The 25611-nt window shown below is 51.2% G+C and overlaps 1 protein-coding gene and 1 long non-coding RNA gene across 4 annotated transcripts; both read left to right on the top strand.

Moving 5' to 3' along the window:
• Positions 1-566: 566 nt before the first annotated feature.
• On the top strand, positions 567-1544 carry PURA (purine rich element binding protein A). The gene has a single exon (XM_062002618.1). The coding sequence runs from the start codon at positions 567-569 to the stop codon at positions 1521-1523; it is 957 nt and encodes a 318-aa protein (XP_061858602.1). The 3' UTR covers positions 1524-1544.
• An 86-nt stretch (positions 1545-1630) lies between these two features.
• LOC133626055 (uncharacterized) lies at positions 1631-20920 on the top strand. Of its 3 annotated transcripts, none has more exons than XR_009819253.1 (5): positions 1631-1742; positions 17630-17695; positions 17783-17839; positions 18868-19168; positions 19968-20920. It is a non-coding gene; the product is annotated as an uncharacterized LOC133626055 (long non-coding RNA). The 3 variants fall into 3 exon arrangements; XR_009819254.1 differs by having other exon boundaries at positions 20355-20920; XR_009819252.1 differs by having other exon boundaries at positions 18868-20920.
• The last annotated feature ends 4691 nt before the right edge of the window (positions 20921-25611 follow it).

Genomic DNA, 25611 nt, shown 5'->3' on the forward strand with positions numbered 1-25611 from the left:
CCCCCCACCCCGCGCCGCTCCCCCGCCCGACCCCCGATGGGGAGGCGTTGTCTGGTCCTGGGGGTGACCCAGAGCCCGGTCCTCCGCGGGCGCCCGCACGGCTTCCCCCGGGACAGCGCGGCTCGCGGAGCATCCCTCGCAGGGAGCCCGGCGGCGCTGGCCGGGGGCGGGGGCCGGCGCGGGGCTGCCGGTGGGGCGGGGAGCGGGGGGAGCGGGGGCCCGGGGCGGCGGTGCGCGGCGCGGCCGCCCGGCGGCGCGGCGCTGCTGCCCGGCTCGGCGGGGCGGCCGGCGGCGGGGGCCGCTCTCTGCCGCCTTCCCGCGCCCTCTCCTCGCTCCCGCAGATCTCGCGAGAGCGGCCGGCTGGTGGCCGCGGGGGCTGTTGCAGCAGCGGCGGCGGCGGCGGGCGGAGCGGCGGCGGCGGCGGGCGGCGGCCGGGGGCGGCCGAGGAGGCGGCGGCGGCGGCGGCGGAGGCGGCGCAGGGCGGCGGCGCGGGGGGGCGCCGGGCGAGCGGCGGAGCGGCGGCGGCCGAGGCCCGAGCGGCGGCGGCGGCGGCGGGCGGCGGCATCATGGCGGACAGAGACAGCGGCAGCGAGCAGGGCGGCGGCGGCGGGGGCGCGGCGGGCGCCGGGGGGCCGGGCTCGGGCGGCGGCGGCGGCGGCGGCGGCGGCCCGGGCGGCGGCCTGCAGCACGAGACGCAGGAGCTGGCCTCCAAGCGGGTGGACATCCAGAATAAGCGCTTCTACCTGGACGTCAAGCAGAACGCCAAGGGCCGCTTCCTCAAGATCGCCGAGGTGGGGGCGGGCGGCAACAAGAGCCGCCTGACCCTCTCCATGTCGGTGGCCGTCGAGTTCCGCGACTACCTGGGCGACTTCATCGAGCACTACGCGCAGCTGGGGCCCAGCCAGCCCCCCGAGCTGGCGCAGGCGGCCGACGAGCCCCGGCGGGCGCTCAAGAGCGAGTTCCTGGTGCGGGAGAACCGCAAGTACTACATGGATCTGAAGGAGAACCAGCGCGGGCGCTTCCTCCGCGTCCGCCAGACCGTCAACCGCGGCCCGGGGCTGGGCTCCACGCAGGGCCAGACCATCGCCCTGCCGGCCCAGGGCCTGATCGAGTTCCGCGACGCCCTGGCCAAGCTCATCGACGACTACGGGGTGGAGGAGGAGCCGGCCGAGCTGCCCGAGGGCACCTCCTTGACTGTGGACAACAAGCGCTTCTTCTTCGACGTGGGCTCCAACAAGTACGGCGTCTTCATGCGGGTGAGCGAGGTGAAGCCCACCTACCGCAACTCCATCACCGTCCCCTACAAGGTCTGGGCCAAGTTCGGCCACACCTTCTGCAAGTACTCGGACGAGATGAAGAAGATCCAGGAGAAGCAGCGGGACAAGCGCGCCGCCGCCGCCGCCGCTCCCCCCGCGGGCGCCGGGGCCGAGCCGCCCCCGGAGGCCGAGGCCGCCGCCGCCGCTGCCGCCGCCGCCGGGCCGCCCGGCGCCCTGCTGCAGGCCGAGGAGCCCGAGGAGGACTGACCGCCCGCCCCCCGGGACGCGGACTGGCCCCGCCGCCGGCGGGAGGGCGGGCGGGCGGCGGCGGGGCGCGGGGGCGGCGGCGCGCAGCCCTCCCCGCCGCCCGGAGCGCCCCCCGGCCGCGCCGCCCGCCCGGAGCCCCCCCGCCGCCCGGCAGCAGCAGCGCCTCCGACCCGCCACCCATCGCTGGATGTTCCTCCACTTTACCCACCGTATAAAACAGTAAGCAGCTGCTAAAACAAACAAACAAAAAAAAAACAAAACACACAAAAAAAAAAGAGTCAAAAAAAGTAATAACATTATATATGAACTGTGTTTCCTACTTGATTAAAAATATAAAGAACTGAGTGTTTATTTCCCTAATTAACCGAGAACTTTTGTACACGTTTAAGCTATTATTATTAAAAGTGTTTGCAAAAATGGTCAAGATTATAATATTGCTGAATTATATAAAAAAAAGTCCTTTTCATGTTGAGCTAACATTTGACTTTAGCACAAAAGAAAAAAAGAAAAGAGATATTTTAGAACACGTAAAATAATATTTTTAGTTTTTTCTTCTCATTTTGTTACCAAATTTTGAACCTTACATGGAGGTTACTATAGTATATTTGACACCCTATATACCTGTGATTAGAGATGTGTATATATATATGAGGGCTAGGCATGCTGTGTGTCTGAGCTTTGTCTAAATGTTATGCAGAAGTTTGTAGAGTTAAAAGGTACGTAGGTTTAATTCATGCAAGGTAAACAATAAGTGCTCTCTTTTATACAATATGCATTGCATCTGGACCTTAAACATATAAAAAATGGTCAGTGAAACTTCTGTGAACATGAAGAAAAATTATTAAAAAAGGCATTTAAATGAAATTTGCTAACTTGTGATTTTTACGTTGGAACCAAAGTTATTCAAATAGTAACAAAAAAGCAAAAAAAAAAAAAGAGGAAAAGGAAAAAAAAGAGAGAGAGAGACAAAAAAGAGAAAAGTAAAAGGATTTGCTCCCGTAATGTTTTTTTCTGCACCTGTTTGGTTTACAGCTGAGTAGGCGTTTTGTCATGACTGTGTATATGAGATGTACTTGTATTGTTCATAATATATTATGTTTTCTTTTCTTATTCTGTGTACTTAAAGTACTTAACCTGACGTGCAGCGGTTTCCAGCCGGCCTGTCTCGGGACAGCAGGGCGCGAGTCTTTCCGTGTCGCTTTCGCTGGCACTAGCACCGTCTCCTACTACAGCCGTGAGAGGTCCGGACCGGCGCGGGGGTGGCTGCCCGCACCGCCGGCTCCCGTGGGGCTTGCGGGGGGCCACTGCCGCGCCGGTGGCTGTCGGTAGTGGGTTGCCGTGTAGCTGTGGTGCTAGTTATTAATTACTGGCTACATACCTGGCGGGCCTGGCCGTGCCCGACCCTGCCGCCCCAGCCTCCGCGCTGGCGTGCTCTGGGCAAAGCCCAGGGTAGGGAAGCGCAGATTTGTCGGAACACTGATCTGTCCAGGTGTGTTTTCCAAATTGAAATTGTCTGTAATAATGATAATAAGAAGAAGAGTAGGCTTTTACAGGTTGTTTCTGTTGTTTTGGTTGCTTTTGGAAAAAGGTTGGTGTGCTTTTAACGGACTAACTTCTTGCTGCTGTATAGTGAAATATTAATATATTTTTATCATTCGACTGCTGCATGACTATCATCATCGCGAGCGGAGAGAAAAGTGTTGCAAACAAAAGATGCCTTAAACAGTGAAAACAAAACCTTTTCCTTCCCCCCCCACCCCCACCCCTTTACTTTTTCTTTCTTCTCTTTACTTGTCTTGGCCGGAATTCAGTAGACAGCGTTTCAGAGGAACTAGGGTGTTGTTGCACTCGGAAGGCTTTTTTGGGATGCATTGCTTGTCCTTGCTGCTTTGGGCAAAGGCGGCCGTGGGGCAGAGCAGCGAAGGCACCACCTGCACGGGCAGGAGCTGCCTCCGCTGATTGCCATGGCTGGAGTTTCGGAAGGGTGGGGCGGGGGGGGGGGAAAAGGGAAAAAAAGAAGCTTGTTTTAAATAATCTTAGTTTCCTGCTGTCTTTTCATTCCCATTTGAAGTTACAAATCCCTTTTTCTTGTGTTGGTTCTCTCTGTTTCCCGAGATGTACTGTAAGTGTCCAAACGAGCTGTTCCCATTGTACCACGCGTTATTTCCCTTCCAAGGAGTTTGCTGTTAGTGTTCACAGAAAGTTAAACGTGAGATGCCGGTAGCGAGGTGTTTCTGTTTCTTTTCAACAATCACTGGAAATGTTTAAAGTTGCTTTAATGTGCACTTTCTTATTTCCCGGTAGTAAAATAAGCTCTCGGAGTGCGTAATGTGACATTTGAAATGGTTCTCAATTGCATGTCAACGTTTGTCTGGTAACCTGCTTTTGGAGCGGAGGGTCTGATGGGCAGCTCCATCCGTTCCCATGCCCAACTGTGACAAGTGTGGGACTGCATTCTCCATGCTGCTACACGTAGTTAGGACATTAATCGCTTTGGTTTTGCTGCTTGATTGGTTGTCTCGGTCCTGCTGTTCGCTCCCCTCCCAAACGTGGTCGCGCTGCCGACGGGCAGACGGGGTCCGGCAGCCCTGGTTGCACGCTGCTCGCTGCCTTGTGTGCCAAGCAGTGAGTGGCGGGGGCCACGGGAGCCGGGCAGCCTGGTGCCCCGGTGCCGGGAGCGTGGCTGACGGCGCAGGCTGCGTCCCGCGGGCTCCCTCACTCAGGGAGGTGCCAGTCGGCCCAGCCTGTGGCAGCCCACTGGCAGCGTTCCGAACAGTGGCCGAGAGCTCGTGGTCAGTTTTTTGCCCTGTTTTGGGTTTTTTCTGCGTGTTTCGTTGGGTTTTGGTTGTTTTTCGGTTTTTCCCTTCTTGTAACGCGCGCTGTGTATATTCCAGGACTTGATGAATGGTGGTAATGACAGACTGAAATGACTGTAAAGGTTCGTGGGATTTTGCTTCTGGTTTTGGTTTTGTTTTGACCTCTTTTTGGCTTTTCCAATTTTGTTGTGTTTTGTTGTTTGTTTTTTTTTCCCGGAGGTGCTCGGTACTTTACCAAGGCTCTAATATCTCAGTATTTAAAACAAAGTACAGAAAACCCTGTTTAATGTCAGCAGAAGAAAGGTATATTTGACCATATATGTTGTTTGAAAAAAAGACAGTATGCTCAAATGTGCCAAGATACCTAATTCCTGAGAAGTATGCCTTATATTTTCCTTGATGATATGCTTTTAAATGTCTTGTAGAATAGGTCCAAGAGCATGATAAAAAGTACTTTATAAGAACTACGTGCAAGAAAACTTGAAATTCATTGCAATACTGACATTTGATTTTATTTCTAAGTTAAGTTAAAGGGACACTGTCAAGTAATTTAGCGTTGAAGTACAACCAACAACGGAGAAATGCTCTCCAAAGTCAAAGCTTTATTATTTCATGTGTGTTAAAAAAAACAAACAAAAAAGTTAAATTGTCTCCAAGATGTTAAATTAAAAAAAAAGGAAAAAACCCCGAAGCGAGGAGCTGTTGGTTCCTGCCCCTTCGGCACGGTCCCGCTTGGGTGCAGCGGCCAGAGGCAGCCTCCAGCAGCCCGGGGCTGGGCCGGGCTCCTCCTGGAGCGAGCTCATGCCCACAGGGCCGGCAGGGCCAGGACTTGGCGTGGCGGGAGCCCTGGGCCAGCCGTGCTGCTGGCCACAGAGACGCTGAACCTCCCTCCAGCCGGGCGGCCCGGCTGCCGTGGGGAGCTGCTGCTTAGAAAATTGGCTGTAAAAGCAAAGAAAAAGAGCAAATCGCCAAGCAAACCGACCTACTTGACAGTGTCCCGTGTCCCTCGCAGGGGCTGAGCTGTGCTCGGTGTCAGCCGGGCTGTGGCAAGCACGGAGGGGGCCGGCGCGGGCAGGGGGCGAGGCAGAGGCCATCCCGTCGCGCGGGGCGGTCAGACCCCTGCTCAGAGCCCACCCATGACTACTTCTCTTTCTTTGGGGGGAGCGATTACTTTGTTGCCTTTAAAAACAGCACTGTAAACACCTTTTTTTATGATTAGCTGTAGTGTAACCTTTGTCCCTTCAAACTATGCAAGCTATGAAATGTAAATTAGGGATCAGTTAAAGATAGTTGATTATATTCAACCCGATGGCGTTCGTGCACTAACTGGAGTATATACAGATGAAGCTATTAGAGTGACTTGTATGCTAACGGTGAGATATAACGCACCTACCTACTCTAAAGAAGTGACTATTAATATTGTGTAACAGGACTGTGGGGGTTGGGAGGGGATGCTATCTCTTATCTTCGTAAAAGGGGATTTAAGATTTTTATAACTGTTTTTTCCATCAAACTTTAATATTTTTGTCAAATTTTTAGGTATTTAATTTGTAAAATAGATTTTACTTTGTACTGGCGTACAGAAATAGGGGTTGATTTAAACTTTTTTGGAGCCAAGTGATCAAGTACGTTTGTAATAAAAAGTCAATGGATCTCTATCAGTTGTACTCACTGTTTTCATTTCTTGTACGTTCTAATGCAGTGGCGATATACGTCTCCCAAGGGAAGAAAAGAACTGGGGAGGTGGGGGGAAAGAAAAGGGAAAGGTGTCAGAGCTGACGCTGCAGATTGGTGCAGCCCCTGGTCAGTGGAGATTTGGTCCATATGCATTTTTCCTGAAAACACGGTGCACTTTTCCGAGGAAGGGTTTGCGAAAACCTGGCATTTTTGGCATCTCTTCACGCTCCCACCTTGGTGCCCATGAGCTCTAGAGCCACACTGTGGGAAGCACGTTTCCCTGGCGCTTAGGGGGAAGCAAGACCGACCAACGCCAAACGCTGATTTCCTCTAAGGTGGTGAACCACAGCAGCACGTTGCGTTGTTGCACCCACGCACTTTGTCTCCCCTCCTCAGAGGTCTGCCACTTTCTTCTTTAAGTTCAACAGGTCCAACCTTTTTGCTGTTGTCGCTTTTAAGTAAAATTGCCAAGCGTTTTGAAGTCTTCAGCAGATCCACCGAGTTTGGATCCAACACCATGCAGAGCACTGACATAGTTCTTTTTCGTTTGCTTGCTTGCTTGAAACCCAGACTTCCCATCTCCCGTTCCAGGGCATATACCAAATCTGATTGACTTGTCCGTGGCAGAGTTGTGGGAGATAGAAGGGGAGAATCCTGACATTAATGTACAAGAATGCTAAAACAGGTTTACATTTCGGGGGGCTCTCGTGAAACACAAAAACTCAAAGCGTAACTGGAACAACCCCGTGTCCTGTGTTTTGCTAAGCCAGCTGGTAGAAAGCAAGTCTCTTGTAGCTGAGTTGGGAAGAGGGCAGCAGGAGCAAATTCTTCCACAGCTGTACCATTGGCTCATTCAGAAACCTGCTGCCTCTTCCCAGCTCGGATTGCTTGCTGAGAGGTTGGGCTCTGCCTAAAGCGCTGCAGAGTTTCTCAGTTAAAACGACACTGTCGAGAGAGTTTTACTTCTTGTTGCAGATTTTAACCCCCTGTTTGCACTTTGATTTTCTTTTGGTGGGTTTTTTTTCCTTCTTTTTTTTCCCTTTTAATTTTTTTCCTTTTTTTTTTTGCCAGACTTATCCAAACTTTCCTTTTCTTTCCTTACTGAACTCCTCTGCTGGCTGCCTGCTCCTTGGTACCCTGGCTTGTGTGGTTGAAGGGTCACGTTCATGTCGGTGTTTGGACTGTCTGGAAGAGCAGCCCAGCGTAGTTTTGCATTCTCACCCTGGGCTTTGTGGGCTTTTTTGCACATGTACTTCTCTCCCTAAAAGTTTTCCTACTCTTGGCTTTCGTCTGTGACGTGTGAGGATAGGTGAAAGGATCCGAGTTTTCGGTAGCAGAACAGAGAAGCGGGCTGCGTGCAAAGTGTTGTCAAAATGTTGTGACAAAACCGACAAGGTAAACAAGCGAGTTCCATTTTTATTCTTGATTCCTTCTGCCGTTGCCATCTCCTGTGCCTCTTGCAACAATGAAAGATAATTTCAGCCCAGAGCTTTTTTTCAAGCCTGTGGTTCCTTTTACTCTGCTCGCTTGCACATGATTTAGCTCGCTGGCACCACACAATGTTGTGCGTGGGTTGCGAACGTGGCAAGGAGATACGTATATATAGCTTAAAGCTGGCTGAGGTTAATCTAAATGGACTTGCAAAATGATAACCTTCCTTCAAAGCCTGTGTTAACCACAGCCTAATCGTAGGACCCGAAGTTCAGGGCTCTTTTTGGTTTTTTGCTTGCTTTCTTGAGTGGGATCTCATGTGCAAAGTTAGTGGGAGTGATGGCCCGATGGCAGAGGAAGGATGCTCCTCTCCTGCAGCAGCTCAGGTTCCTCTGCCAGAGCCAAGCTGCCCGCTCTGCTCCCGTCAGCAATGCTGCCTCCCCCTCCCGCGCTGTTCAGATGGCCTTGGGTCAGCCCTGGGACATTCCCTGACCCTGCCTTTCTCTTTGATTTTTCATCTTTTCAAAGCCTTTTGTTTCCCAGGGGAACTGCAGTTTGAGCAGCAAACAGTGCCTGAGCAGCACTGGGGAAGGTCAGCCTGCAGGGGGGCCTGCAGCACATCCCGCTCTGGCCAGGCACGGGTGGGCTGTGAAGCTTTCCCATGCGCTGCTGTCGCGGGGAGAGGTAGATGCAGGGAGAGATAGATGCTGCATCACCTATTGTTAGGGGCTCTCAGAGTTATTTCCCCTACGGGTGTTTTGTTGCAGTTTGGGTATTGTGAAGGTTGCTGCGGGAGGGGTAGGTTGGAAGGGTGGGGGTGAGCGGGTTGCTGTTGGAGGTGCCCTCCTGCAGGCAGATGCAGAGCCGCTGGTGCTAGCAGAGGCTTCTCCTGAGCCGTCACACTCAGAGAGCTCGCCCTGGGAAAAAGGCTCCTGGCAGCTTCAGGGGACAGTGGGCTGCAGGGTGGGAAGAGGCTGCAGGAGCGAGGCAGGAGGGCTGTGCTGGCAGGAGGAGGCTGTGCTCAGGTTAGTGGGTCCTGGAGCCATAGAACAGCAGCTCCGGCAGACCCTCTGCCACGGGCGGCCATGGGGGACCAGGCAGGGGGTCCCAGGAGCACGGGGGGCTGAGCCCCTGTTTGGGGTAGCTGAGCTGGTTCTGTCTCAACAGTTTGGTGCCTGTGTGTGGCCAGGGCCAGATGAGTGGTCGTGGGTTTGGGGAGAGCTGGAGCGTGTCACACCTGCCTCTGTAAAAGTGGTAACCCGTTGTGCAGCCCATTGGAGGCAAAATACAGAACAGGGAGAGCTGAATTCGTACAGTGAGGAGTGAGACGTGTTCTCGTGGAAAGAATGTCACAGCTGCATATTAAGCAAGAAAAGATAAAGATAGAGGACTTCTGGCCTCACTATCTGTCTTTTGAGTGTTGACTAATTAAGAGGAGGCAGAGTGAATGGCTGAATCTCCCCAAATAAAGCCTCACTCTCCCCTGCAGAGCGATACTGCTGGCGCTCCTGCGCCCGGAGAGGGCATCTGGTCCTGAGCCTTTTGCTCTGGAAGGCACCACATCCAGCCAAGACGGAGCCCTGCTCAGACTGGCTGTGTCTTTTGCCTCTGTGTAGTTATTGCCTCATTTTGGATGACCAGCCCCTGCACGGGCTGTGCCCAGGGCTGTGGCGATGTCTGCAGGAGCTGTGCTGCTCTGGCCAGGCAGGCGGGCGTTGCTTCTGCCGTTCCTGCACAAGCTGCCTTGGTTTTATCGTGGAGCACTCTCAGAGCACACAAACTGATTCAGTTTTGGTTTAACTAAACCAAAAGACAAGATCTGCCAACCAGTGGGCATTGAGCCCATCAGACTAAGCTAGAGCTTGTGGGAAAGTCCCCAAAACACAGATAACATGACCATGGAGTCCTGAGCAGTGGCTCCTTTGCTGCCAAACTTGGCTTTGGCTGTGCTGATGCTCCTTTAGACGTAGCCCTCGGTGGAATCAGAGGCTGCTCCTGTAGATGGCTGGCTAGTATTGTACCTTGTTGTCTTGAGGCTTAGGTTCAGGACATGTGGCATACTCCAGCTCCTTTCTGGATCAGCCATCAGCTGGGGGAGTGCGTATTTTGAATGGGCATCTTCTGGATCTCCCCAGCAGGTGACTTGGTCTTAACTCAGGTAATTCCTTGGCTTTGCTGGACATCAGTTGGTTTGCTATCCATCCCGATGCTGGCTTTGTAAAGAAATACACACCTTAGCCTTTTCTTAGGCTTAGGCCACGTAGGAGACTGAAGTGAAAAGAGGACTGGCTGCAAGGCTGGGAGTGGGAGTTTGTGCTGAGCCTTCCTGGCTGTGGCCCAGAAGGGCTTTTTTTTTTCCTTGAAACACTACCTTGAAATATGCAAGAAGTGAAGAAAAGCTTCATTCTTTGTGTTGCAGATTGGAGAGGTGAGGGGTGTGGGGTTACAGCTGCAGCATGGAGGATGTGCCCCTCGCGGGGAGGGGACTGGGAGGGAGGCAGCCGCGGGAGCCGACCCGCTCTGTGCGCTGGGAAGCCAAAGGGAATGCATGCCACAAAGAGACTTAGGCAGCCTTTCAGAGAAACACCTCCATGCATTGAGATACCTCCCCAGTCAGTGTGTCGGTTTCTGTGGAGAGCTGCCTGTGGTGGTGCCGTGCCAAGTGGCATCAGAATCCCTGGGACCGTGGTGGCCCCAGTGGCTTTGGATGTTATACTGGGTGTGGTGCAGAGCCACCATGGACACTGTCTTGGTGCAAGAGATCATCTCTCCCTGACGCCCATCGGTGGTTTTGGCTGCGAGGTGACACTGTCGTGCTTGTGGGAAGGTCTGGGGCCTGAGCCTGGGCTCTGAGGGAGGCATCATCCTGCTGGACCAATACGCAGTCACTGTGGGGTGGGCTGGCACAGGGGCTTCGGGGCTGGCGTGCGAGAGCACACGAGCTGCAGGATCTCTGCTGCGGGGCTGACTGCCCCTGTAGTGTTTGCAGCTCCCCTGTGTCATCTGTGCTGATGTGGCTGGTGCTGAGACGAAGCTGCAGGCTTCATGTGCTGGCAGGAGGAGGCTCAGTCTGTACATGTCATGATGTGTGACACGAGCTGAAATCGCCAGGTCCTCAGCTCTGGTCCCAGACTGGGGTGGGTTTTGTTCTTCTAACTCTGCGCAGAAGGGCTGCTGTCTTGTGCCAGAGTGAGGGGCATCCTTTGTGCATCTTGGGCAGGGCCTGTCTGGGTAGGACACCTCAGAGGAGCACTGTCATCTGAAGGTGAGCTGCCTTGGTGCAAGTGTCCTCCTCTCCCCCAGGCTGGGCTTGCTGTAGTGTCTCACTAGGGAACACGTTTTATTTCTCCGTACTCTGTCTTGGTTCTGCAGTAGTTTGTGGGTGCAATGCAAGCTGCTGGCTTTATTGCCTGGAGCCTCTTGAGGTTTGGAACTTGCCTTTGGCTTGGCGTTTGGTATGGGCAGAGGAGCTCGAGCCAGCAGCTCCTGGGACGTCTGTGTTAGCACATTGGTGTTGACTGGCCTGAACTCCTCAAGACTCACCTGGGGACTAGAGAGGGCTGCTGGGTTTTCAAGGGCCAGCCCTCTTCTGCATCAATCCGATACAAGCATGTCCAGCTGCCTCTTCTAGGCAAACTGTGAAGGCTTGCTGGTCTGTGAGTACTTCAAGAAGTGCCAGAGCTAGGAAGCATGGATAAAGGATCTTGTGAAATCTGGTGTTTAAACCTCCCACTGAAGTGGTGCTGAGGAGAGATGGCAGTGTGGCATTGGCTCATCAGGAGCTGTGTGGGCAGGTCAACTTAGGGGAAAAAAAATGATGCGAGCAGCACGAGAGGTGAAGAAAGGCAGCCAATGTCTTGTCAGGTACAGAGTTATAAATGGGGTCAACATTTCTTTTTATTGAAAAGATTCTGTTATTTCAATAGTAAGTGACAGTAGGGTCACCGTTGCTGGGAGCTGCTGAAGGGCAGCCAGGCAGGTCTCTGAGCAAAATAGGGGCTACAGGCTTTGAGTTATTTTCTAGCACTAATAATTCTGAACCAAGCACTGCAGCTCCGTGTAACTGTCATCTCCGCTTCCCTGCGTGTCAGCAGTGTGGTTTGTGGACAGTACTGTGTTCAGAGGCTCATTTGCTCTTTGGCTTCTGAGCTGCAACTGTCAGTAAAAGTTCTGGTGAATGAGTCCTTGCAGGCTTCTACAAGGCCGTGTGTAACTTGTCCAACGAGAGCCTCTAATTGGTGGTTTAACGTAATTTAAAAAAGAATCTGTTAAGAGTCAGTTTGTTTTTACCCTGGAGGTGGAATTTTATGGTCATGAAGTAAAAATCCTAACTTAATCCCAGGAATCAAAGAGCATTGGCTTAGTCGCACTAGGAGCTGCACTATGAGTGCAGAGCAGGCTCGTGTGTCCTTTGGGCAGTGATGATCTTCTGATAAAACACTTTATAGTGTGAAAAGTGGGGGCACTCATCTCCAGAAAGCATCTTGAGGCCGGAGTTGCTGAGCTGGTAGAGAAGAGATGGCATTGGATCCTCTGCGGGTGGTCATGGTCCATCCGCACCTTGGCACTGTCAGCCTTGCCTTGTATTTGTGGATTAAAGGGGAGATCTATAATATAATACCGAAGCCTTGGTTGGGGAGCTGTTCTTTGTTCTAAAGAAGCTTTGTTCTCCAGAAGCTGGGGAAGTAGCTCTGGCAGCGAATTTGATTGTGAGAAACACAGGCTCTGGTCCTGGTGATGGGGGGACCCATCTGACAAGTTGCCTGTTGAGTGGACAAGTAGATCATGGAAGATGTCAGAGTGCTTGAGGCAAGCCTGGGGCTGTCATCCCAGAAGATGAGCTGCCTGGTAAGATAAATTTGGGGTCCTGGGAAGAAGACAGAATTTAGGACACGGTGGTACTTCCTCTCAAAGTCTTGATAAGTCTGTGATAAGCAGGTGAAGTTCACGACTGGTTCCCTGGGCTGGTGGCACAGAAAGCAGACAGGGCTTTGTGAGGGTGGGCTGAACACAGTGCAGGTGGAAGGCTGAGACTGTCAGGGTGAAACTCAGCATAGTACTGTGTTACCTGTCATCAAACTGCACCCAGTACTCATGCCAGGTCATGAAGGTGTGAAGCAACACCAGATCTATAAAGCTGCCGTAAAATCTGAGAGGAAACTGGAATAGTGATGACCACACAGCCACGTGTGTGTTGGAGATAAATCCCATATTTAAAGGCATGGAAGTATTAGGAAACATGTTCCATCCCACACAAGGAGGTGGTTATGGATTTCATGGGGCTTGGGAGAAACACAGTCTCATGAGTCTTTATAAAACTGTAAGAAAAAGTAAATTCAAATATCCCCATGCTGTCTGGTCAGATTGTTTGGGAAGGAGACAGCCAGCAGTTTGGACAACAATCATCTTGATTTACTCAAAGGATCATTCTTGTAATGGCCTGGGATAGAGATAGCCTTGATTTAGGACTGAGATGTAAGAACTGGTTCAAGATATAATTACTGTTGAGTCATTAAGTAGCGCTGACCACAGTACAATTACAGGTTCAGCATCCTCGGAGGTGGAAGGCGCTGGACTAAAAACGAGTCTCGTGTTATAAAATATTGCAGGGGAGCAGATCAGAGAAACAGGATCTCAGGCTCGTTGAGGCAGCCCCACAGAACTCTGCCAGGTTAGGTGAGTTGCGTCAGGAAGGACCATCAGAGCTCAGCTGGAAATCACAAAGTTAAATAGTTAAATAGGAAGTCACAAAGTTAAATAGTTACAAAGTTATGAAGCAAAATAGTTACAAAGAAACGGACCTCGGGGTTCCAGACCCCATCACAAGACAGAAATCCACCTCTTGTAGAGTACATGCAAAGAGCCAGGCTGTGCAGCAGTTTGCCCTTGGTCTGGGTATCAGCTGTTGAGGAGGAGCTTTGATGAGCTGGGGAGCAACCACCATCTGAAGTGTGTCAGAGAACAGACCAGCCTGCAGGTCTGGCAGCAGAGGTCCTTTTCTGCACCAGTTCATATTACTTAAGTGATGCCTCTGCTTCATCTGGAGCACAGGCCATGTTTGGGACCCTGCCTGTCTGTTGCCCAGTCCTTTGGGATGGTAACGGTGATGGGCCTCCTTGTGAAACTTGAGTGTTTGAGGCAGAAGTGCTGTAGTGAGTCCAAGTGCAGAGCGATGGGTGTACTGAGGAGTTTCACAAGAGAGCTTGAGCTGTTAAAAAGCAACTCAGTGTTCTCCATGACTAAATAACATCTTTCTGTCAGATTATTTTATTTTTAATTAAAGTATTAAACAAGGGGCTGGGAATTGCAGATCAGCGACCCTGAACTCCAGTTTGAGGAGGAGGAGCTGAAGTGCTGTAACTCTTCAGCATGCAATAGGTTGAAAGCAACATCCTTGCTGCAAAGGAAGGGGTTGGGGTAGGTAGTCCTGAAAGGTCCCTTCCCACCCAAACCGTTCTGTGATTCTGTGATCAGTCTTATTTTCTGGGTAATCTACTGGAATCTTTGAACACATTGACAAACTGCAGGAAGCGGGGAATCAGCTGGTTTTTATTTGGGTATCGTTAAAGATTTTAATCAGGTCCTTCCAATAAGGCATTAAAAATTATGCTTGTGATGACGTCATGGAGTTCTTCTTTGGTTGCAGCCAGTGTTGATTACTTGGGCAGCACAAGGTAGAGCAAAGTCTAGTTGGAGATGGTGAGCAAAGGCTTCCAAGTCTGCGTCTTGAATAGATCTTCAGCCTTTGAGCAAATGAGTCTCCTCTGGAAAACACTGATTCGTTAAAACCAAAGTTGCTGGATGGAGAGGGGTTGATTTTCATTGAACTTTTCTGGTGAGCACATCTAGGTCCAGGCTGTCAAGTCTGGCTGACTGAAGAGGAGAAACAAGCCCAGAGTACTGAGTAGCACGGCATGTAGATTTCTCTTGTGATGTGCCAGCCCCAGTTCAAATTCCTACTCTGAGCTTGACTTGCAGGTCTGCCAGATCCCAGAGGATGCCTCAGCAACCAATGCTGGGGATATAGTCTCTTTTCTTTTGTTTTTACCAAGGAAAACCTAAAAGGTTTTGGTGTTGACAATGAGCAGAAAGGAAAGGAGTGGAGAGGGGTCTGGTCAACGTTTTCCAGGTCTCATCTGGCTCTGTTCTTGAAGGAGAGTTGTCCGTGTGCAAGCGTGTGCACGTGCAGAGACCTGTATTATCTCTCTTTCTAAGCGACCTAGGAGGACCCATAGCTAACTGGTGTGAGCTAGAGCAGCTGTTTAGAGCAACTCTAGCTTAGTTTTAGGCTTCTGAAAAGTCTGGAAGACATGCAGAGTCCTCTTGCATCTCCCACCTTCCCCATCTTCGGTAGGATGTGGTACCAAAGAGCGTGTGCTTTGCTAAATCACAGGAGCTTGCAATAGGAGCAGATTAACTGCAGGCACCTGAAGGCTTTTGGTTAGAGCTAATGTTTAAATGTGACAACTGGGTCCAGAAGAGCACGATAAGGGTACTGTGTGAGGAGGCAGTAGTGAGGGCTGACCCTGGGAGAGGCAATAGACAGGGGGTAAAGCACTGTTTTTAATGCTCCAACGATATTGCCAGGTCTTAAGTGATTCGCTCTTTCGGGAAGAACAATACCTGACTCTGGGCAGCAAAAGCAGATGAAGTAAAGATGTGCAGCCTGCCTTAGAAAGCAACTGCATGCTACAGGTTTAGATGCTAAGGTGAGGGAGGCTGCTGTGTGTGAACTCTCCCGTAACAGTGTCCATCAGACCCCCGCCATACCCCAGTGCTGTATTCCCATGGTAATCTGGTGGTTGTCACCAGTACAACCTTTGTCCCTCCCCCTAGAAATTCTAATTTCATTAGGTTGCTCACTCCTAGTTAAATTATACCAGCTGACTTTGAAGTACTTACTATAAAAATGTCGTGATATACTTGCATGATAGTTATTTGATGTAAGGAAAAAACCAAACCCCTTGTGCTCTCTCTGTAGGAACGTGGGCTTTGAGTTTCAGTGGGGGGTTGTACCTGCCCAACTCCACGGGATCAGGCCCATCTCTTTTGAAAAACATATTTCACATCTGAGGTTAGAAACTAGAAGATGAACCAGAAGATGAAGTTATCCGTTACAGGCTCAGATGATGATAGCGACTTGTGCTAAAGGCTGTCCGTCCACATAGAACCCTGCACGGCTGCTTCTGCTGTAACTGCTGTCAAAGGTCTGGCGTACCAGTCATAGTATTTCTTTCTAAATGTACTGAGTATACTTGCCTTTAAATCCTGTTAGGTGCAGATAATTATCGTTGGTATTCTGTAAATTAGCTCTGTACTAGCGTTCACGTTGGACTAGGCTTAATAACTGTGAGTGTCAAAGATGACTTGAAAAAGGAAAACTAATTTATACCCTTTCGGTTCGGTTCTGCCCCATGTAAGGGGCTGGTTGTTTGCAGAAGTACCAGGAGTGCTACAGCTGTCTTCCCTCTTTAACTTGCTGTGATTCTCTGCAGGTGAACGTAACAGATTTAAACCCGTGTTTCCATCCTTTGGAGACACTGAGATGCTGTCACGGCGAGGTCCATGGAGGCACCTAGACACCCCAAGCCATAATGCAGAGAGAATGCATCTTTTCCTTTGTCCTTTCCTTCTGCTGTCAGTCAGGCCTCAGACCTTGTGTGGGTTTGGGGCTTTTTTTTTCCTAAACTTATGGAAGTTAAATTGTTTGAGCAAAAATCACTTCCCTCCTCTGTCCAATGCGACATCCTCCGATAGCCCAGGTCTGTTCAGGCTGGATTATTTGTGGTCTTCCAGAAAAAGCAGATGGGACTGGAATTGCTAATGCCAAAAATTACCCACGGCAACGGAGGGAAATCCTTGTTTTCAAGACAAAACCCATCTGGACCCTTTTCAGACACCCCACAGCACACCACAAGGGTATAAATACCTCCTTTTTCTTTTCCAGGTGATCTTTAAGGCCAGGTAGCAGCAGGCAGGGTCAGTCTGTGCGGGCGGACGGGACGGGGGTCCTGCCCTGCAGATTTGCCCTGCTGCCGTGTCAAACCTGAGGATCTTGGGGCTGGGCTGTGGTCCCCAGAGGGGAGCCCCAGCCCCAGCACAGCCAGCCCTGGGGGGTGACAGTGTCCTGGTTGGCATTTCTTGGGTCCAAGGCCCCGGCACCTCGCGGTGATGCTGCCCGCAACCGTGCGTTTAGGGAGCTGCGTGTGGTTGGCTTTCATCGTGTCCTCAATTTTGATCCCCAGGGCAGAAAAATTAGGACTTTCTCAGTTAAATTTAAACAACAACAAAAAAAAAAACCCAACCAACCAAACAACAAAAAAATCCAAACCACAAACCAAACCAAAAAGTGAAGCAAAATCTCTGGAGCGTGGTGTTTCCCCACGGCAGTGACGGCCGCTCACCACCCGCCTCTGTTCAGTCATGACCCCTGGTTCGGTTCTGCTGGGTTTTTAGCCATCTTGACCTCATGTTTGCAAATATTATTGGTAATATAATGCTCTATGTACAAATGTCTGTGTGGCTCATGTGTATGTTTCTGTGGTTGAAGTCAGCCACAGGCTTCTGGAATTTCATTGTACTTTGGTTAAATGTTGGACTTTTAACTCTTCTACTGTATGGCTTCTTGATTTCTCTTGTCCAGTGTGGACCAACTCTATTTTTGGAAATAAATAAGCATGTAAATAAAATGAATGGGTTTATGCCACTTACAAGAAAATGCTTTATTTAAAATATACACTCAGTCTTGTATATTTTATGGTATCTCATGGAGCAGAGGAGGCTCAGGCACCAGCAGCCTTGGCAGTGGGATACCATATTATGTACAAATCCGTTTCCAAGTGGTTTCGGAAGAAGATTTCCCACCTCCCGAGCCAAACCCCCGTAGGACCAGCCTGGTGGAGGGAGGGGGGCTGGGGGGAGGTGGAATCCAGAGAGAAACACGTAGCTTAATGGGACTGAAGGCAAGCAACACGACTTTTCCTCTCCACATAAGGCTTCTGGTTTGAGGTGTCCGGGTGCCAAAGGTGCCGCCGGGCGCAGGGTGCCGCGGGGCAGCTCTCGGCTCCTGCCCAGGAGCTCCTGGAGATCAGCAGCACTATGACGTTTTCTTTCTTTTTAAACTTCTCCATATAAACCAATATTTACCAGTAATCCTGTGTTTCTGTTTTTGTTTTTTGGCAGACTTTTACCAGTAAATATCGGTTTATTCCTGAAACCAGAAGCCCTAAACATACCTTTGTTTATAAGGTCAGTTGTCATTTTGTCTCTCTCGTTCCCCACTCCCCCCCAGTACCACCCGGCAGGTGATCGAAAGGTACCGAGTTTTCTTTCTAGTTTTCCTGCTCTGCACCTCTGGGAACTGGAGCCTGCAGGACCTAGAGCCTTCTGTTGGTAACGTAGACCCGAGTTTACAACTTGTTCTTTCTGCCTTTGTAAAGCCTGCTTGTAAGGAAGACAGAGGTGCTCCCGTGGTGGGGGCTGCAGGAACCCCCGCAAGGGCCCCGGTCCCTTCACCGCTCACCGCCTGCTGGCAGGTCTCTCACAAGCACCTTTGGGCCTGGGGCTGAGGAAGTGGTTTGCCCAAAAATACACACTAAAAGCTAGTGGTGTTCTGTTCCATGGTGAGCAGCACCCGGGGAGCGAAGGGCAGGAAGGGAATTGGGAACAATTCTTTTTTGCTCCCCCCCCCAATTTATTTCTAATTTACTGCTAGAAAGCATGATGTGGGGAGGAGGGAGAGGATTGGAATGTTCCTAAACTTATTGTAAACTCTTCCTCCAAGGCTGGGAGAAAGGGCAAGTAAGGGATCTGATCTTTCACAGGACAGTGGTAGGTGCCCGGGACCCCAAGGGCGGCTGGCGCCTTGTGACGGGAATTGCTTCCGGACGGTTTGTCAGGGTTTTGGTTCATACCAAGACAAACCGACCTGGGAGTGTTGAAGCCTATTTTTTTCTGTCAGCAAGTGTTTGCAACCCGAACACAACAGCATTGTGCTAATAGTCAAGAAACAGGGAAGCTGGAGAGGAATAAAAAATGAGTTGACTGCACAGCCCCAGCCAGGGTTGGTTTCTTTGCTCCCAAGCAAACAAAATGCAAAAGAAAAGAAAGAAACCAAACCAGCCCCAGCCCCCCCAAACACCACAACCTCCCCAAAAAGCAAGCCAAAGAGGATCTCAGATGCCTAGTCTGGTTTTGTCGAGTGTGGCTGTTGAGAGCGGTTTCAGCACAGGTGCACCCTAACCGTGTCCCTTTAAGGAGCACCAGCGGCTGCTTTCCTGCTAACAAACCCAAGAGCTGCTGCCTTGGTAGGTTTTGAGTGCAGGTGGAAGCTCCCACAGCCTTACTTGGAGTCCAGCATGAGGGGAGCCCTTCCTGCTGTGCACTTTGAGCTGAACGCTACCTTTCCTCCCCTTTTGCAGCCTGGGTGGTTCTGATTGCTGGCAGTTCTGTAGTACAACCTTAATCTGAGCAATCGAGGCTGGTCCTACCTTATCTTCAGACGTCTTGTGGAGGACTCCTGTTGCCAGTGTGGTACTCAAAAGCTGCGCCCCACCATCAGAAGTCACTCTTTTTCGGTTGTTTTCTGTTTTCAAAAGCAGTGATAGATTCCCCTCTCTAGCTGTAATGGAGAAAGGATAATTGCAATGCAACTCTCTAAGAAACTGTTCATATGCTCACGATTCCGTTGCAATCCCAAATTGGAGGAGAGCTCTGTTAAAGGTATATATTAGTCTAGATTCTTTTCTTATTGTAAATACTGTGATTTTATAAGACTGTCAATATTTTATTAACTTAGGAATATTTAACAGAGTTTAATCTGCGGTAGTTGGTTTGTTCATGGGTTTATGTTGCTGCCACTATTGCACTACATTCTAATGTAAGATTAACTTCCAGCATGCAAACATTGGTTTGATGTATCATTGGAAAGACTAAGAGAGAAAACTCTTGCTCTTAATCTGTGATGCTGATCCCCCAGTCCCCAGTTTGGAATTGTTTAACACAACATTAGAGGGTTTCAGGAGCTCGCGGCTCCCACAACCGCCGTCGGGTTGGAAAACTTGGAGTTTGAAACAGCCCTGGCTCTGTCACCCTGGGAGCGAGTTTGCCTCAATATCTGACCTGTACAGTATGAAGTCTTTGTTTTGAGCAAAGAGACACTGTCAGGTCGATTTTAGAGTCCTGGCTTTGAGGGAGGGAGAAGGGAGGGCACGGGGAGGGAAGCAAAACTCCCCCCCAGCCCGTGTGCGTTCATTCCTTTTCAATCACAAGGGGCTTAGATCCCTTCCTGGCGGGTTTGGGTGCTTGGCTGGCAGCTCTCCCGCAGCAGCCGGCACCCCCGCAGCCGGGGCACGGGCTGGGAGCCCGGTGGCTACCGGCAGCCTCTGCGGGCCAGCCAGGCACCTGTGGTGCTGCAGCCGCAGCCATGGCGGGCGGGAGGAAGGGCACAAGGTCTGAGACTTGATGATTTTTTGCCCCAAACTTTTGGTGTTTTGTGTTTAAATCTCTCTCTCTCTTTTAGCCTGATGGTGTCCCTTTAACAGCATAAAGATGTTCACGTCCTCTGAACAGGGATTTCCGTTTCAAGGCGGGGGAGAGTTGGCCCGTTGTAATGTGTTTGCAGCGTTAACTGGCATAGAAACACCAAACAGTGTAACGAGTTTTCACGGGAGCCGGTGTGTTCTGAGTGTAAAAGTTGATCTTAATTAGAGATGTGCCAATCTCTACTGCTTTACTGTAGCGTTGTTACACCTAGGCATTTCAGTTACCTGATGAATATATACTGTAACAGTATGCTTTGTACAGATTTATTTAAAATCCATTTGAGAACTGAAATAAAGCAGGCAGGAAATAAAGATATTTATTTTCCATCTGACCATGTAAGCAGGTATCATTCTTTTGGTTTTAGCACACTGGTGTACCACGCCTCAGAACCACTGCTTTCTCCAGCTCATAGGATGCTTTCCCGAGACCGTGGATACGTGTGTGCGTACTGCCGTGTTGATCGGTAAATGCCAACGATGGAGTTTGTTGCTTTTACACATCCCAAAGAGAAGTTCTCCACCGTTCATTGTCTGTTTTCTGACCGGAAAGGCGTGTGTTTGTGAGCAGTGTTCATGCAAGTGCTGCCATCCCACTCTCACTTCAGCTTACACCAGTGCCAGGATGGGAGGATTTTGCCTGCGTCACCTTCCCCACACGCCCCTGTCTGCAGTGGCATCGTCAGGGAGCAACTCAGACCCGTGTCCTTTGGGCTTTGTGTACAGCAAACGCAGAACGAGAGAGAAACGAGATGTCGAATCCATTAGGAAACAAACTCCTTATTGTACAGTAGTATGGAGATCTCTAGTCAACCTGCCATTAATAATAGATTCTTATTTTTTGAATGATCTATTTAAAAGAACAGCAAGCATTGTATTTGCTAGTAAATCTGAAGTGTTTACATGGAATTACTAAATAAATTATTTGATCTAAGATGGCTCTCATCGGTGCTGGTTTTTAATGCTGGAAATTAGCTTTGGCAGCTGCATTTTCGGTCCGTGCTCTTCTGTGGAATCTTCCCAAGCAGGTTTGGGGTTTTTTTTTTTCGGTGCATCCTTCTGGTTTAAGCCAGGTTCTGGGGAAGGCACAGAGCATGCCTCTCTCTGCGAGGTCTGACTGGAGTGCTGGCTTGCTTTTCCCAGCTCCCTCCTCGTCATGAGACTGCCCCAAAACACTGGTGACGTTGCTGAGGCAGAGCAGGATGCTCTGAGCTGAGCGCCCTGCAGCACACGGTGCTGTTGAGCTGCAGCTCTCACCACTCTCAGTCCTGCTGCACAGATACGTAGATAGATTTTAACAGAAAGCTTTGGGATAGAAGCAAAACATCGTCCTTCAAGGTAAGGAGCTGTCAAAGTTCCAGTGTGGCTTGGTCCTGCTTTCCACTCTGAGGAGGCTGAGGGGACGTCCCATGCTGCTCTCTTGCCCAAGGTCCTTGGGTCCACGGGAGCACTGGATCTCTGCCGAGGCCAAAGGCCAGTCCATGGGCTCCCAGAGGACAGGGGCTGCTCCCTGAACCAGGAGCTGCTGGCGCGGCCCCGAAGCTGCGTGCGATGGTGAGGGCGGGCTGCGGCGGCTGCAGGGAGTGCGGTGCCGGCCCTGGCCAGGCCCAGGCCAGCGGCCGCTGCAGCTGCAGAGTGTGGCTGTGGCCCCTCAGCCCTGCCTGTGCTGCTCCTCAGCCCTGCACAGCTGGGCAAAGCACTGTGCTATAAATAATGCAATCCATCCCCACATTCCCCGGGCCCCAGGCTTTCTTGTGCAGCATGCTAAGTCACCTAATGTTTAATTTAATGCTCTCAGCACTAGATCCTTTGCTCAGAGAACCCATCAAACTCTTTCATTATGCACTATCTGGAATGGTTTTTGGATGTGGGTTTCACGCTTCACATTCAGGGCAGGATTCCCATCCTCAGCACTGTCATAGGGAAGAGTGTGTGTGAGTGTTTCTGCACCCTTTCTGCAGCCAGAGATGGGATGAAGCACTCTTAGAAAGGCCCTTTTTGGTCTCAAAAGTCTGCAGCTCTACAAAGGGCTAAACATTCATGAACCTGAAGCAGCTCCTGAGGCCCCATCATTTGGGCAATGGCAAAGTGCACCTGGGAAATGGGAGCTACAGATGGGAGCAGCAGCAGGAAGCCTCTCAGGGAGGGAAGGAGCCTGTTTGGAACCAGGACACACACCCTGAGTCTTGCTGGTGTCAGCCTGAGGACTGCCAGTGTGCCACTTCTGGCCACGGTGTCACGATCCAAATGCAGAGAGTCCCGTGAGCAACAGCATTCCCTGTGAGCAACGGGGTCTTCTGCCCTAATTTTGCCCAACAGCAGGAGTGGGATGCTGGGTGTGTGGCTTGAGCAGCCAACACCTCTGAATATCTCAGGAGAGCCCACCTGCACAGTGGGACACTGCATCCAGCACCACGGCTTTGCAGAGCAAAGGGAGATGCAACAGGCATCCCCAAACTGAAACCCCTCTGGACAGGCCCTCTAGGACAATAGGTTGCACCCCTAAAATAACCCTCTGGCTTTGCTGCCAAGGCCAGTGGAGGTGCCTCGGGACAAAGGGGGCCCAGCACCCAGCATGATGTGTCCAGGATGAGGCACAGGGAAGCAGAGACAAGGCACTGTCAAAAGAGACACTAATTGGTGCTAATTGCAAGTAATCAGTCAGACCTAAGAGCGTGAAGGAACCTAGTCCTTTCAAAGGAGGGGGGCATTTGCTTGGCCGGTCTTGGTGGAAGCCCCACACATGTTCTCCCCACCCACCATCGCCCTCTGCTCCCGTGTCCCATCCAGGCAGAAGTGCCCACGTGCTGACACACACCTGTGGCTCTTCACAAGCTGCTGTCCCATCTCCCTCAGAAACCACCTCCCTAGCCAGAAGTGTTCACATTATAGCCCTGGGGAAAGGCTGCTACAAAACCCAGGGTGGGCTGCCAGTCCTTCCTGGGCTTTTGGCTGCTTCAAATGCCTGAGAATCTCCAGGGAGATGATCTCAGGAGATGCCAAATTGCAGAAAGCGCCTAGGTCCTCTCCTCCCAGCACCCTCAGCCCACCTGGGTGAGACTCTCAGTGCACATGGGTGCACGTGTGAGGCCTTGGGGCCCCACTCCTCTCTTTCCTCTCTTCTCTCCTAAACCCATTTTCTCCAGACCTTTGCAGAGTCAGATTATAGCATCTCCAACACAGCATCTCCTTTCTGTTGTCTGTAATGTTTTTTTTCTGTCTAGAGGCCGCACTTTCTTCAGTTCTCCACCACCTACACCTGCAGCACTTTCAGCTTTTGCTGCTTTGGCCTCAGGACCCTCCTGAAGCTCCTTGTGCTCTGAGCAGATCTCCAAGCACAGCACCAAGACCTGCAGCTGCACCTTGACCCCGTCCGAATCAACACTGCCCGCTCCTAAGCCCCAGGGCATCTCCCTGAAACAAATGTGGGTGATGAACAGGATTGCTCTGGCTTGCTCTCAGAACGACGATGGCCTTTTTCCTCTTTCACCCTTGTAACTTCAATCTCCATCTGCAGTACATGGGTGTCCTCACATCTGCAGAGTTTATTTGGCATTCCAATCCTCATAGGTATTGAGGAGCTCTCAGAACTGGGTCTGAAATCCTGCCCATCTCTTCCCTTACCCATTCCCTACAGCTTCCCCTAGAAAACAGATAATATTTCTATCCCTGCTCAGCACTGGAATGAAAAACAGGGCACAGATGCACCTAGGTGAACATCACAGCAGGTGCTGAGCCAGGATCCTCACCAGGGCTGTCACTCTTGTCTCCACAGCACCCGCGATGAGTAGCTGACAGGGCATACTCATAGTGAGCAGGATGGAGATGCCAAAAACCTCCTTTCCTCTGTGCCAAGCCCCATAGGTACCACACAGGTCAAGGGCTGATGGTGCTCTGCTCACCTCGCAGAGCACACGGTGTGGAGACCCTCTGGCAGACCTCTGAAAAAGTCTGGAAGAAAAGTTCAGTCCGCTGCATCTCACTAGTGAATTCCCATTCATGCATGACTTCTCCAATGTCTTCTGAGTGCTTCCCTTTGCTCTCTGTGCCAGCAGTGAGTCAGGCTTGGATGTGCATCGTCAGGCAATCCGGAGCTGGCCTCTTGCTAGGAAACGCCATTTGTTCAGCAAGAGCAATATCTACATGCCCTCTGGTGGCAATGCCCCGTGTGGCTCCTGGGATTTCCCCCTCTCCTCTCTGCTCAGCATCCCCTGGGACCTTGGCTGGGAGGTCTGCGTGGTGCAGGGACAGTTCCTGCTCCTCTGGCCTCCACGCCCTCGCTTTGTTGCCAAGTTCTGCAGCAGAACCTCGGCTTGTCCCTGGCTGTGCTCCTGCTGCGGGCCAGGACAGCCCCAGGAGCTCAGGCTTGGCCTAGTTTGCTGCCCACGTGTTTGCTCATCCTCCACAGCACCATCCAGCAGCAGAGAGCTGCCTCAGCTGAGGGTGCTCACCGTGGGTGCTCTCACAGCCTCCTTCTTTCCCCACTAACATGTGTCTTCCAGCCAGTTTTTGTAGAAATGAGGGTGTGGGAGCTGCCAGGGAACGCCAGGTCCCCTGTGCTGCATGAAAAGTGGCGGCCAGGCAGGAGGATGAACCTAAACTTGCTCCTCCAGGATGGAAGGACTGCAGTGAGAGTTCAGCCACGGCACAAGCCCTCAGAGACACTGCAGGAAAGCCAGTTTTTGTAACACTGCTTTCCCTGAAGCTCCTCTTGCAGCTCACTGGTCTATTGGGTTTCTTTAAAATACAGAGCTGTTCATTTCTCCTTGGACAAAAAAGCATCAGAGGTGTCTGCACGGTAGCTTCTGCAGAGCTCCAGTGCTTTACACCTCTGCTCCTTGCAAGGTAGCACATGTCTGTTTAGAAAGATAAAATAAAGCTACTGGAAGACAGTGGAAGGACTGGCTTTTGCTTTCCAGGACTCGTTGCAGCCCTGCTGTCCAGGGGTGATGTGTCTGCCCGGGTTGCTGAGCTCTGCAGAGGGTGTCCTGAGCAAGGTGCTGAGAGTTGGGTGGCTGAGGAGGGGTGGCTCATGGGACTCCCATCACTCCTGGGGACTCCTTCCCTCTGTGCCCTTCATGCTCAAGTTACCAGCATCCCCTTGGGCTCCACGTCAGGACACGACTCCAGCGCCCCGTATCCCTGGGTTTTGCTGTGGTTTCCTCTGCCCAGCCCCACGTACCCCTCACAAAGCACCTGTGCCCTCACTGTAAAAACTGATGCTGTTTTTTCTTCCTCCCTAAAACTGTTTCATATCATCTACCACTTCTTCCATTTCTATGCATTTTTTGACGAGGGGCAGTGTCTCATAAACCATCCTGAAGCAGCATTGTAATTCAGGAGAAATGCCATGCTCCTGGAAAGACGCTTGTAAACCCACTGTTATTTTCCTCCCTAATTGCAGTTTCAGTGACTCATCCCTGGTGCCACACTGCAGTGCACATCCATTGTGTGGATTTTTACCCAATCTTGAGCAGTCACAATTCACTGCTCAAGTTTTCAGGCCACCCAAGCCATTAGGAAGATAAATGTAGAATAAAAACCTGCTGGTACAGTTGGCTGGCTGAGCAGCAGAGCCCCCGTGGGATAACAACAGGAGAAAGGCATTCAGCGCTTTCCAAGGCT

Source organism: Colius striatus, chromosome 9 (genome assembly GCF_028858725.1).
Source record: "Colius striatus isolate bColStr4 chromosome 9, bColStr4.1.hap1, whole genome shotgun sequence".
Lineage (NCBI taxonomy): Eukaryota > Metazoa > Chordata > Aves > Coliiformes > Coliidae > Colius > Colius striatus.

Excerpts from the sequence above, each read along its gene's own strand:
- PURA (XM_062002618.1), top strand. The coding sequence starts at position 567 with ATGGCGGACAGAGACAGCGGCAGCGAGCAGGGCGGCGGCGGCGGGGGC.